The sequence below is a fragment of the Diachasma alloeum genome, unplaced genomic scaffold, assembly GCF_001412515.2.
Source record: "Diachasma alloeum isolate Michigan unplaced genomic scaffold, Dall2.0 Dall_scaffold_00271, whole genome shotgun sequence".
Lineage (NCBI taxonomy): Eukaryota > Metazoa > Arthropoda > Insecta > Hymenoptera > Braconidae > Diachasma > Diachasma alloeum.
Genome location: NW_021680410.1, coordinates 870,748 through 884,811, shown reverse-complemented (window position 1 = coordinate 884,811; position 14,064 = coordinate 870,748). Strand labels below are relative to the sequence as shown.

General features: G+C 35.6%; 1 protein-coding gene across 3 annotated transcripts in view; it reads left to right on the top strand.

Moving 5' to 3' along the window:
- LOC107037828 (G-protein coupled receptor 52) overlaps positions 1 to 13,960 on the top strand; it is a 62,964-nt gene extending 49,004 nt beyond the window's left edge. Inside the window, exons 1-5 of one of the 3 annotated variants that reach the window (XM_015256592.1) lie at positions 1,192 to 1,472; positions 7,275 to 7,663; positions 9,900 to 10,119; positions 11,724 to 12,153; positions 13,312 to 13,960. In XM_015256592.1, the coding sequence (XP_015112078.1) occupies positions 7,552 to 7,663; positions 9,900 to 10,119; positions 11,724 to 12,153; positions 13,312 to 13,491 (942 nt within the window). In that variant the 5' untranslated portion in view covers positions 1,192 to 1,472; positions 7,275 to 7,551 and the 3' untranslated portion in view covers positions 13,492 to 13,960. Of the gene's footprint in view, positions 1 to 1,191; positions 1,473 to 6,996; positions 7,031 to 7,274; positions 7,664 to 9,899; positions 10,120 to 11,723; positions 12,154 to 13,311 lie in introns of those variants that run through there. The other 2 variants (XM_015256595.1, XM_015256593.2) reach the window with 2 other exon arrangements.
- Positions 13,961 to 14,064: the final 104 nt, after the last annotated feature.

Genomic DNA, 14,064 nt, shown 5'->3' with positions numbered 1-14,064 from the left:
CGGTCGTAAAATCACGCGTTCTCGGTAGCATCGAGGAGGGCTTCTCAGGACCGAAAAGAACTGAGGATTCGAATGGTCTCTGGAAAAGTACGTCGCAGAACTGATTCGGACTTACCAGGTCCATCTAGGTCTGGAGAGATCTTGAAAGACCTGTGTACGTCCAATCAGAACCAAATCCTCGACTCGGGTCTATCGAGGGATTTGGTGCAAATGTTTCAATCCCAGATCTCATTCTCAAGAGCTTCAAAGTTATCAGGTATTTCCCGATAGGTTTGTTGCAAACAAACGCAGGAGTCAAGTTTATCAAATTAAAAAATTATTTTCATCACACTGTGACGAGAAATGAACTTTTCGAAAAATGAACGAGGGTCTCACTCAACCAAGAAATCTTTTGTTTTTCATGTATATGTCAACATGAAAAATTACCAATGGAATTATCAAAAATTATCAGGGGAATACCGTGTTGTCTGTATAATATAACAGTCGAAATTCTGACAGTGCAATTCTATTGGCCGAAATTATAATGAAAGATTTTCAACAGAATCGTCCAAAAACTACTATAAAGTTCACTGGAAATCCAACAAAATTTTTCAACGAGTTCACCGGGTGTTCCCATAAAACATATTCGCACCAGTCAACAATTTCATTGACACCAATAAATTCCCCATTTTTTGAATTCCCCACGAATGCAAATGACTGAATGAAATGAGAAAGAAGCTCCCCACTAAGAAACCCATGAATGAAATACGATAAAGTATGATTGAGCCTCCGAAAACCCCCTCACGTATGCATAAAATAATATAACCTCGTGAAAACAACCGCCAAGGGGATTTAAAAATAATCCATAAACCCCATCCCTTCACCCCCCCCCCCCCCCTATGTTACTGTCCCGAATACCCGTAAATTTGTATGAAAATAAAAAAACTCGTCCTCGGTTTTGGCATCAAAGTTACGGTCGTGGGTTATAGACAAAGAGCGAAAGGAATTGGCGTGGGCGAGGGGGCGGTGGGGGGTACGAGGAGGAGCAGGAGGTTAGTAGTGCGCGACGAGACCTTCCCTAGAGCACGGTCATGGCGAGTGCGCCGCTATTTAGTAGATATAGTTACGAGGGTTATGCTGTAGGGGTTGTTGGCGCAAGCGTGTTGTGCGATCTTCATCGATACCCTTACGGGCCCGGGCCACGGCGTTCACCAGTTAACGGTAGAGGCCGTCTTGTCAGTAGTAAAGCCCGGGCTGGTCAGCTGCGGCTGTTTTCGGGGGTGATAAATACAATTTATTTATGTTCGGTGGATTTATTTTACCCCTCACTCAATGACTCCGCATCCTCCTTTCACTGGGAAAAACTAATGCTGAGTTCAACATCTGTTTAACTAGTGTTTTTTTTCGTATCGTTATTCGAGTGTTGATGGTCCTCAGCGCGTGTGATCGAAACACTTGAGTGCATTATACACATCAGGCATGAGGATCGTGAGGTATGTATTTAGCAATGTTATCCTGCCATGGAATGTGCTAATCTATTAAAGATGGCAGTGTTTGGTAACATGGAGGTGGGTCATTTCGCGAGAGAGATGCTGCGTGGACCAGCGCGCGGGCGACTGCTGTGCGCAGAACCATCAATCTTTTCATGGTTCTGTTTGATTTCGGGGAATTCATCAGTCAATCTTGCACTTTTTGAGAGACTGTAAACATTGGTGGGGGAGGGGGGGTCTTCTAGAAAAGGAATTTTTGATTTTTTAGAGTGTCCGGGATGTCGGGGGTCACTGATTTTTTGGCAATCTGTCAGCAATGATTGGAATAAGGCTGATCATCAGTGGTTTCTATCACTGAAATTTGGGGATGATTTGTAAAAATTACACTTGTGAGGAAATTTAATAGAATTTCCTCAAGGAGTTCTATTGAATTTATATTGGAACTCTGTGAGAATTTTATTGGAGTTCCAAAACCAAAAAAAGGAAAATTCATGCCCAAGAATTCTTAGAGAAAAGATTCCTACAGTATAAGTTATATTTTTCTATAAGAAAGTGTCTATTTAAAAATGCAGAAGACAGTTGCATAATTTTTAATACAATTGGTGCAAAAAATAATGTGAATTTGTGTGTAGGGCCATCAATCTTTTCATGGTTCTGTTTGATTTCGGGGAATTTATCAGTCAATCTTGCACTTTTTGAGGGACTGTAAACATTGGCGGGGAAGGGGCGGTCTTCTAGACAGAGAAAAGGAATTTTTGATTTTTTAGAGTGTCAGGGATGTCCGGGGTCACTGATTTTTTGGAAGTCTGTCAGCAATTATTGGAATAAGGCTGATCATCAGTGGTTTCTATTACTGAAATTTAGGGATGATTTGTAAAAATTACACGTGTGAGGAAATTTAATAGAATTTCCTCAAGGAGTTCTATTGAATTTATATTGGAACTCTCTGAGGATTTTATTGGAGGTCTAGTAGAATTCTATTAAAAAATTCTATTTGCTTCTTGCATTAATTCTATTGGAGTGTATACAACTTTACTATAATAGTTTTTAAAGAGATAATTGATGCAAGAAATTTAATAGATTTCGATTTTTCTATAGAAACTCTTGGGCATAAACTTTCAAATTTTTTTCCCTGTATTGTCATTTTTTTTTTTTCGTAATAAAAATCAAGAAAAAAATTGAAAATCCATGCCCAAAAATTCTTAGAGAAAAAATTCCAACAGTATAAGTGATATTTTTCTATAAGTGTCTATTTAAAAACGTACAGGATAGTGGTATCATTTTTAATAGAATTGGCGCACATAAATAATTAGAATTTCTGTGCCGGGCCATCAATCTATTCATAGTTTTGTTTGATTTCGGGGAATTTATCGGTCAATCTTGCAGACTTTTTGAGGGACTGTGAACATAGGCGAGGAATGGATGTCCGGGGTCACTGATTTTTTGGAAATCTGTCAGCAATTATTGGAATAAGTCTGATCATCGGTTATTTCTATCACTGAAATTTGGGGATAGATTTCTAAAAATTAAACGTATGAGAAAATTTAATAGAATTTCGTCATGAAAGTCTGAATAATTTTTGAGATATTGAACAATATGGTTTTATACAAAAAATTGAATATCTTCAAAACTACTCATTCGATTTCGCCCATCTGAAATCCCAACCTGTAATATAGTAAGAGTAGAGTTAGAGCTAGAATCCTACCAAATTTCAACTTTTCGTGTTCACATCAATTTTATCACAAAAATGAAAAATGTCAATCACTGGACGATTCGCAATAGTTAGCTAGGCATATTATGATCTGATTCGATAGATATTATCATAAAGAATATTTTGACGCCAAAAGAAATTCATTTGATGCAGTAGTTTTCGAGATATTGAGAAAAGAAAAAAATTTGTCGGAATCGCTGTATCTCAAAAACTATTGGGCCGATTGAGCTGAAATTTCGCCCAGATGTGCTCCCAAACAATACCAATTATGAGCCAAAATTTCAGATTTTTATCCATCAGTTTAGTCCTTTTTTGTTAAAATTTATAAAAAAATTCCCAGAATTTAGTACGCACATACGGACGTACACACAGACATTCTCTAAAAACATCATATCTCGACGTTTCATGACATTCTAAGTCATTTCCGAGCAAAATTAGAGAATCGAAAAATCGACCGATTACAAAGCTTCCATTCGGAAGCACAAATGACTGAATTTCAGAATTTCGCCCTCTTTCAATTTCACTCGAATTTCACAATCGCCAATCCCTAATAATTGATGATGGATCCCTGGACGTCAGTGAAATATCCCTGACAATCAATTTTCTCCTCTCCCTAGATTTGCTTTTTTTTTTAATGCAAATTGTGACAAAATCTGGAATTCCATCTACCATTATTCGTGGTGTTACCCATCAGATTATACTTCATGTTTTGTAGTGGGGTATTAATCAGGATAGAGAGTGATTGTAGGCAATTAATGTCAGGATTAAAATCTGGTGTTTATATTCATGGACTCGCCATACAGAAATAGAGTCTTTCATTTGAAATTTTCATAACCGAATTATTTGATAATAGAACGGGTCAATTACATTCGCAGATGACTTTTTTATACTTTCGTCAAGTGCTCTTTGCAGCTCTAACTCTGCATTACAAAAAAACTTCTCATCTATTTCCCCCTACTCCCGGATGACTCAGATATATTTATCAAGGAAAAAACTCACCCTTAAGTTGCCCTGACTAGTTTTACATCACAACAGACTTAATCGCCCCGAATGTCCCATTATTTCATGAATACCGGACATTTCTGGGATTCCGCTAGCCCGACTCAATTATATTATTAATTATTCGCTGCAAAATTGTTCGAATCATTCGGAGACAACAAACAAAGCCGTTTTTGATCTCAATAGAAATAAATTTTCGCCGTTTTATGTGACCGGCAACTGGGCCTAAGTGTCCAAAAAATGCACGGAGAGCAAAGTTGGATAAAAATTACACATTCCACAAAAAGTGTCATGGATTTTGGGCCTCCAAATTTCGATTTTTAATTTTCGTTTATATTTTGTTAACCACACTGAAATGAGTAAAGTTTTCATGTGACTGCATTAAACAAATGCAGGTAATACCATTTTCCATCGGAAATTTTCTACATTTTTCAAGAATGAAAAATTCCAAAATTTGAAATTTAAATTTTTACTATGAGTAAAAAAAATTTAATGACAAAAAAATGAAATAAACATTACAACTCATTATTCAATTCGAACATTCGATTTTGAAATCTTGAAAATATTTGTTTTGAGAAATTCAGAAAGCTTCCGATGGAAAATGGTGTTATCTAGGGGACTGTGGGGTAAAATGAAACACGGGGCAAAATGAAACAGCAAGAAAATCTTGTGATCTAAGGGAGATAGGACGATTTTCATGAAAACCTTTTTTGTAGAGGTTTTACAAGCTACAAAAAAGGTCTCCTTCAAAAATGTCCTATCTCCTTTAGATGACGAGATTTTCCCACTGTTTCATTTTGCCCCGTGTTTCATTTTACCCCATGCTCCCCTACAGATATTTTTTTTTTACTTCGGTCACATGAAAACTGTAAAAACAAAAAATTAAAATAACGCAAAAATAGGTTTTCCTGCTACTTACGTAGCAAAAGGTCTGAAATTTTCACGGTTTACTCATTTTAGTATGTTTAACAAAATACAAAACGAAGATTCAAAATCGAAATTTGAAGGCCCAAAACCCATGACATTTTTAGTGAAATATCTCATATATATGTCAATTGAATTATTTGACCCTTCAATTGACATTGCAAATAAATAAATAAATACATAAATAATTACGTAAATAAATGAATTCATAAGATCGTGGAGAGAAAAGCAACGGCGCAAAACGAGAAATAAAATAAAATCCGTTGTGACTCCAAACACATTGAAGTATTCTCCCGTAAATTTCTGACATTATTTGTATAGCCAGGGTGTACTAACACGTACGTGGCTATTCGGACATAAATAAATGAGTCAGATCGATATTTAGTCGTTGAAGTTTCAAGGCAGTTTCTGGGGACAACTCAGAGAAAAACTAAATAACAAATGATAAATAACTGCATTTGGCGGTTGCCCTCGTCCTTGAAAGGGAATGAGCCGTCACGGTTGAAGGACAAGGGTAGCAAAGTGAATCTAAACAAATTGGTAATAACAAAGGTCTGATAGTTGGCTTCGGTAATCCGCTTTTCATGTAACTGGACTTGGAGATGTCGCGTGGCGGTCGCACGCGAGGCAAATTTACTCAACCCAGTGCCTTTAATTATCCTGTATTGTTGCAACTATCGTTGCAACGGGTGTCATTTCTCTAGAATTAACAGGTCACATGATTTTTCAATTTTGATTAATTAATTTTTTGCTTCCGAATGGAAGCTTTGGGATCGTTCTAATTTACGTTTTGGATTTTTTGTAATTTTTGCAAGTTTCTCTTTATTTGTTCTAATGAATGGATGGAATATAATCTTTTTTTGTTCAAATGTAGGTGTTGTTGAGACCTATCCGACGACATGAAATATAATTTATTTAATATATCACATTTAAAATTTCAGAATGTTTTCAATTATCGAAACCAATATTTGAAAAAATTCTAAAATTCTAAAAAGTTTCCATGATAACTCAAAAACAAGCGAGAAATTGCTGCCGTATTGCGTATAGTATAGTTATTTTTGGTAATAAATTAGCAATATGCTTCCGAATGGTCATTTTGCTTATTTTTTCCCCTTGTTATTATTCATAGCCTATTTTATTTTCTTGAATTGCATCAATTTCTTTCCAACTAATTGTTCTAGATTTTCCACTTAATAAAATTCCAAAAATTTCTGAAATCTTCTATCAAATATTGTTAGGAATATTTCATTTATACATAATTGAATGCATTCGAAACATCACATTTGAAGGAACCATCAGAAAGCTAACTTTCCGGGAAATTCATGAAAAATTCGAAGTTTCTAAAAATTATCCTAAAAATCAAATTAACCGAGACAGTTATTGCAACCATTTTCTAACTTCGATATAGCCGCATAGAAACAAACATATTAAGCTATGATTGAATTCATTTCAAGCGTAATATCCAGAGATATCTGCGGAATCCTGATTTTCGAAAAATACGAAATATTGGAAAAATTTTACAGAAATCAAAATAACGATTGCTGCTGTCGCTTTCATCTTCGAACTCGGTTAAAAGGACATCCCAACGAATTTTTTAAGCCGCCATTCAATGAATTTAGAACATTTTTTTTAGTTATCGTGTTACAACTGAATTTTGAAAAAAATCAAAATAAAAAAAAATGAATCAATGAATTAAATTTTAATTAATGACGATGGACAGGGCTTAGCAATACCTACATTTGTGAAAAAAAATGATTCAATTCCATCTATTCATTAGCGAGAAATTGAAGAAAAAGTGTGTACACATACACATACATACATATGAAGGTCACCGTCTAAAAAATTCATTTTCGGACTTTTGGGATCATAATGGCTCAATATAACACAAAAAATAGAAAATGTAAATTTGAACGATTACCATGCTAAAGTGAGTAGAACTAAAAAATAGTTGCAATGACTACATTCCATCGTAGTAATGACTTCTCCGGTCATAGTTACCGTAACCCATGAAAAATTGTTGAGGACTTTTTAACTATAATTCGATGGTGATGGAATATAGTCAAAAGAATCATATTTTTCTCTCAGTGTGTAGTTATGTTATATGAAGACAAAAATTTCTCACCTGTCTTACTTTAGTCAAATAGTTTAATTTTTGAAATATTAATTTCCAGCGACACCAGGAGGGGGATTGAAGTTTCCGGTCGGCGGTACAGACTGCGGGTAGCCGTGATCGCATAGAAGCGACTCGGCGTACCCGCGAATTCAGTAGAGATCCCGTCGGGCGGAAAGTCAATCCGATTGGTGGCAAGACGCTCGCTGGGTGTCAGTGATAATAGCAATTTGGGGAGAGAGGGACAAGCCGGGGGTGTTCAACTAAGGGCTAGCAGGTGACGGGTAAAGTAACATTAGAGAGGGTTGAGGGGGGATGCAGCGCGAAGGGGTGGCGGCATGGAGGAGCCCTCGACGGAGGCTCTCATGCAGGCGGGCTTCATCTTCGTTGTCGGCATTGCCATCATACTCTCAAATCTTCTCATCATCGCTACTTACCTCAACTTTCGTGGTGAGTTCAGTTTTTTTACTTTCATACGGAAGACGATGGGTGTAAATTAACCCTTTGCACTGGGAGAAGACATTGAATTCGATTTAGGGGGGAACACACGCGAGAAAAAATTCCACAGAAAAACCTAGCGAATTCGTTGGACAATTCTATTGAATTTCTATTGAACTTTCTGTTAGCTTTTGGCCGATTCTATAGAAAAAGTCAATGGAATTGGATTTTTCTATGCACTTTATTCTACTGAAAATTCAATGAATTTCAAAATTTTTAAACAGTAGGAGAATACAGCTCCCCAATTTACTTGAATTTACAATTGAAATATGAATGTTTAGTATCAAATGACACTGAATTTTCAATTAATTAAAAATTCAATTAAAAAAAATTCTATTCAATCAATTAAAAATTCAAGGATATCTTTACCTGAATTCTCACGATTTCTATTAATTTTCATGCTATAATTAAACAAAATCTTACAGTTTCCATCGATTCTTGAATTTCCCTGATTTTTATGAATTTCCATAGAATAATTCAACTAAAATTTACAGTTTCTAATTTTCAATGACAAAATTCCTTGAAATTTCAATGGACCCAAATCTCTCGCACCCACAGAAATGTTCATTTGAATCACATGAATGTGCTCATCCAAGGAGCTCGCAATACAACATAGCTTTTATTCAAACTTTAACTTTGCATAAACTTAACTTTTTTTTAACTTGCCTTCTACTTGCATTTTTATTCACATCAAATGCATAGGTTCTTTCCAAATATTTCCTCGATTCAAATAAAGGCTTTAGAAATAAAATCACTGTTACTAGGACGAACTCTATGCCATTCATTCATTCATTCATTATTTTCCACAATATTTATCTGCAAGAAGAATATTTTAAAAGACTTATCTCCATATTTCAATCTAAAAATCTCCGATTTTTCTAATCTGTTTCGCCGCATCACACGTGCGAAAGAATTTTATATAAAAACCTGGCTTCGCTTCGAATTCTATCTATTCTATTGGATATTGTATTGGATTTGGATTTCCATTGAACTTTCTATTAGTTTTTAGCTGATTCTGCTCAAAAAATCTGCAGCTCACCTGAATGGTTTTCGTCAACAGAAATGTTCAATGGAAAATATTCAATTGAAAAACACAATAGAATTCGATTTTTATATACCCTTCATTCTATTGAAATATTTTCTATAGAAATTGCTCAGCTCAAATAGTTCAATTTTTTTGATTGATTTTTTTAATGAAACGAGAAAAAAATAGACTGAAAAAACATAGAAACTTCATGTCCTATAGGAATTCCTATAGAAAGTATCTCAATAGATAAAATTTTACTGATTTTTTCTATAGAATAGTTTCTATCGGACATTTTCTACTGAAAAAACGTGCAGTTGAGCTGTCGGATTCTTCAATAGAATCAACAAAAAACTAATAGAATTATAATATACGGTAGAATGGTCGAGTAATATGGATTCACTCTCAGTAATTTAAGAAACTTTAGTTTATTAATTTTCTAATTAAAGAACAACGGTTTATTTCGATACACAAGAATAAATCAGTAGTGAAGTGGTAAAACGGTATAAGTCAATTTTGACTATCGACCAGTTTTCAACAAATATCCCAGAATCTAAGGGAGATTGCAAAATTTTTGTTATAACCTTTTTTGTAGAGCCGATTAAGTGCTACAACAAATGTAATTACGAAAATTTCGCTAATTCCCTTAGAGTCCGAACTATTCCTCAAAAACTCAACTGGGAGATAAGTCGACTTAAACTGTTTTACCATTTCGCTACTGAAATAATTTAAAAAGTGAACTCAAAATGAACTCAGTCGATAATGAACTCCCGAGTCCAGTGTGTTCTCGATTTTTATCCAAAAACCATGGCACACTTGCCTCGATTCGTCTTTGTATTCGCATTACAAAACAGTCTCGTGTTGCAATACGATGCTGAGTCGATAAACCCCTAATTTATACAATGGAATATTCTGGGGTACAACTGAATTTTCATTAGAAGTGGAATAGAAATCGAATAGAATTTTCTATCGAATTCGCTAAATTTTTCAATGAGATTCTTCCATGCGGTGTACATCCTTCCAGATTCGAATGATAAGATACGTCTGTTCAAATCAAACTTCCGAAATAAGTCCTCCCAAATCATTCTCTTGAGCTACATCATCTCTGCTACAAACACATAAAAATTCTCCGCGACGAAAAATGTACGAATCGTTTTTTTGCAGGTCCCTCCGAGGTGATAAACTACTATTTACTGTCGCTGGCAACAGCAGATTTGTTTTGTGGTCTGCTGGTAGTGCCACTCTCCGTATATCCTGCCTTAATGAAAAGATGGGTCTACGGAGATATTGTTTGCCGTCTCGTTGGGTATCTGGAGGTGACACTTTGGGCTGTCTCCGTCTATACCTTCATGTGGATGTCCGTTGATCGTTATTTGGCTGTCAGGTGAATATCTCCTTCCTCGCTGGTTACGTCCAGTTAGCACCCAATGTTATGGTATCTCTTCCAAATTGGGCGGCATCGCTTGATGGTCGATTGATGGTGTTTGATGGTGTAGTGGCATTTACAGATAAATAATTTGTACACATAATTTTTTATATTCAATTTTACGTTCATGTCTTTGTGGGATTCAATACCAGCTACGTGATCGTCGTGAATCCTGGATTACGCCAAAGCTGGTAGGGTTCGATAATTACCCTACCAAGTGTAGAAATAATTTAATTCGTATGAATACTTTGATAACTGATAGATTAATAATCTTTTGTCGTACATCTAAAAAAATAATACCTTATTTTACGATTTCAAATGTCTTAAAATGAGATTTTCAGAAGTTTTTTTTTTGAAGCCGCAAAGTCTTAATTTGAGACTGAGATCTCAATTTAAGTCGTCTGATAGCCTCAAGTTGACACTTTGGAAGGTCGTAATTTGGGACTTTTGAAGGTTTCAAGTTGATACTTTTGAATACTTCAAAGTGAAACTTTCGGAACTCAATTTGAAAATTTTCTTCAAGTGAAGTCCTGAAAGTATCAATTTGAGACCTTTGAAAGTATCAACTTGAGACTTTTAACAATATTAACTTGAGGCTTTTAAAAGTTTCAACTTGTGACTTTTGTAAATTTCAAGTTGAAACATTTAAAAATCTCATTTGAAAATTTCAGATTTTCGAAAATCTCAATTTGATATCGTAAGTCACAAAATAAAGCTTGTTTTTTTATGTATGAAGAAATGCTAGAGTAAGAGTATAATTTCGTACATCTATTTGAACATCCATATTTCATAACGTAGACATGTACGGGGGAAGATCAATTTTCGTTCCCGTATGTTAGACTTGGCGAATGGATTAATTTTGTCTTTAATCACAAAACCCTTTCAATCAACAAGCCAACAAGCTTCATTTATTCTATTAAATTTGGCAACTATGTACAATCATTACAACTAGTCTGAAATTAGACAGAGTTGTCGTTAAACGGATTAAATTTAAACTGAAAGACAGAGATATAAAAAGTGATACATTATATACTAGTAAACATCAGCAAACGACAATACACGACCATCAAACGGTCGTCCAACGATTCTTGTTGTTATTAGGCTGAAAACAACTTTTCTGGCAAATATCAGTTCCTCAAATGAGGAACTCATATTCGCCAGAAAAGTTTTTCTCGTCTTCGGCTCGGGCTGCAGTCATATGAGCATATGAGCTGCTTTACGGCCAGACTGATAACAAGTATATTTGACCACCCTGATAGAATGATTCATTTACTCCAAACGAGATTCGTTAACTGTTAACAAATGGTTCACTTGAAAGGTGAGAGTCGAATCAAACAAGATTTCTCAAAAATGCCTTCGTTAACTATTAACGAATGAATATTTGGTGAGACCAAATAGACCCTAGCCTTCAACCAAATCCATTTGTTAACAATAACTAATCCTGTCTATCAGTGTACTCAAGAACTAAGAAAGAGTACCACGAGGGATCACCCACCCAAAATTTCTCTTTCCCCATCAATTTCCCCGATTACGACGTATTTACACGGAATTAATGTGAATAGGAAACCACTGCGGTATGAAACTGTACAAACGAAAACGCGTTGTCAGTGTTGGATGGCCTTCACATGGATAAGTGTAGCTATGATGTGTTGTCCACCGCTACTCGGCTTCAACAAGCCGATCTTCGACGAGCAGGCCTTCATCTGTATGCTCGACTGGGGCAATATGGCTGCCTATACAATAACCCTGTCGATACTTGTACTTGGTCCCTCGGTCATTACCATTGTTTACACATACTTTTACATATTCTCGATGAAATTAAAATTGAGATCTGGTGTACCTATACACGACAAGGAATATGCAACAGCACTATCCGAGAATCTCAGTAATCCCAGTCATGTCATGTCATTTGCTCTGATAATGACATTCTGGTTGTCTTGGACACCATACGCCATGCTCAGAATTTATATCAGTATTCAAGGACCTACGGAGGTGAGAGCCTCTTACTTTTATGAAACGCACAAAAAAATTTCATACGAATTTCATAGAAAATTGTATTGAACTTTTTTTAAAAGTTAAATATGCATAAAGACTCCACCACTCGCGATTTTTCTGTAAGTTTGTAAATTAGTTGTAATCATTGCTGGAATAATAAGTGTGAAATATTATTTGTCGAAAACAAATGCCATGGGTGTTATCGACTATGAAGTGTCCCTCAGGATCAACGTCTCTGGTCCCAATGACAACACATGTTGGTACATAGAAAGACGTGAAACAACACAGAGATGAAATGGTGCAAGGACTCCAACTGAAACCCCGACAATAGCGACCCAATACTCCTCCAGCACTCTCCATGCGGCTAAATTCATTAAAATGCGAGAAATTGATTGTACAGTGGTTACCCCCTAACATTTCGGTTCCCTAACATTTCGAATAGTTTCATCGTTTCGTTAATTTTTAATTAATCATTCAAATTTCTGCTTATACATGGACCTTATGAACGCTATTTTGTCCCTTACCCTTTAGCCTGTTGACCATGTGCTAGCTAACAAAGGAAGCTATATTTATCCACATTAAACTCTCAAGAATAAAGGAATGAAGTCTCATCGAGTTTTGCCGTTAATTTGTTGAATAAATTAACGATAAAAATAATTGGCGTGATGTCTGTCACTATCCAAAGTACACCATGTTTGATGGTTCGTCTCTCTCGAAAATAATCTCACTAACTTGACCATTTTACGCTCCACTCACTCGCGCGCTCATCCCCATTTTGCCCTATTGAGGAGACCCCTTAAACGCTCTCTTCTCCTTCGCCAATTCCGGCGGTCCGACAACATGTGTCGATTTCGAATCCACAGGAATAACCTTGAAGAACGCAAACATCCGTTTGTTTTTGGTCTCATATCATTTTCCGACATTCCTTTCAGCTCTGAAACCTGCATTCCGCTTGTTAAAATAGTTATTAGTATGGGATTTATCGAAAAATGTGTGGTGGAGTCTTTCTGTATATTTTTAAAAAATATTGCTAGTATAAATCATACAAAAATCTATTCTTTAAATATATAATAAAATCACGTTTACTTATGAACAAAAATATTCATTAGTATTTACTGCATTTTCTTGATGTCTAAAATTTATTTTCTCCACTAGGTACCCTTCCTTCACTTTGCAGTGGTATGGTTTGGCATAACGAATAGCTTCTGGAAGGCTTTCATACTCGGAACCATGAGCCCACAGTTTCGCTTGGCTGCTCGGGTACTCTGTTTAACCCTGTGCTGCCGGCACAGAAATCTGCCGCCAGAACTCCTGGGTCTCGAGGAGGATGACTAAATATAAAATTTTTTTTATCAAAGAAAATGCAAAAATAAGAAATTTAATCATAACGATTCAAACTAAAATGTGAAACGACTCGTGCACATGCACATTCTTAGAGGATCTTTATTTTTCCTTCAATTGTTCGGTGGATTTGACACTGTCTCATTATTTTATTTCGTTCGATCATCAGAGTATGCAATTGATGTGCGAAGAATTGAAATCAGCATATTTTTCATAATTTTTTAGCCAAAAATTTTACGAAAATTATCAAAAATTTTCATGTTATCTGAGCGATTCGACATTATTCTTTTTCAAAATATTATTTTTCAATTTTTTTATGATAAATAGAAGCTAATTTGTAAAGTTTTGATTCAAATTTGGACATAAGCTGACATAAACTATTAAATTGAAAAATTAAAAAAATTGCGAAATATTCCAATTAAAAGCCCCATTCAAATATTACGTCACACGATTCACGGGAAGGGAGGGGGATCTGTAGTTTGTGATCTTGTGAGAAAAGGGGGGAGGGGGTTCCTTAAGGTGTTTCGCGTGTAGATCTCCGGAGGGGGGGGGGGGGGAAAGGGAAAG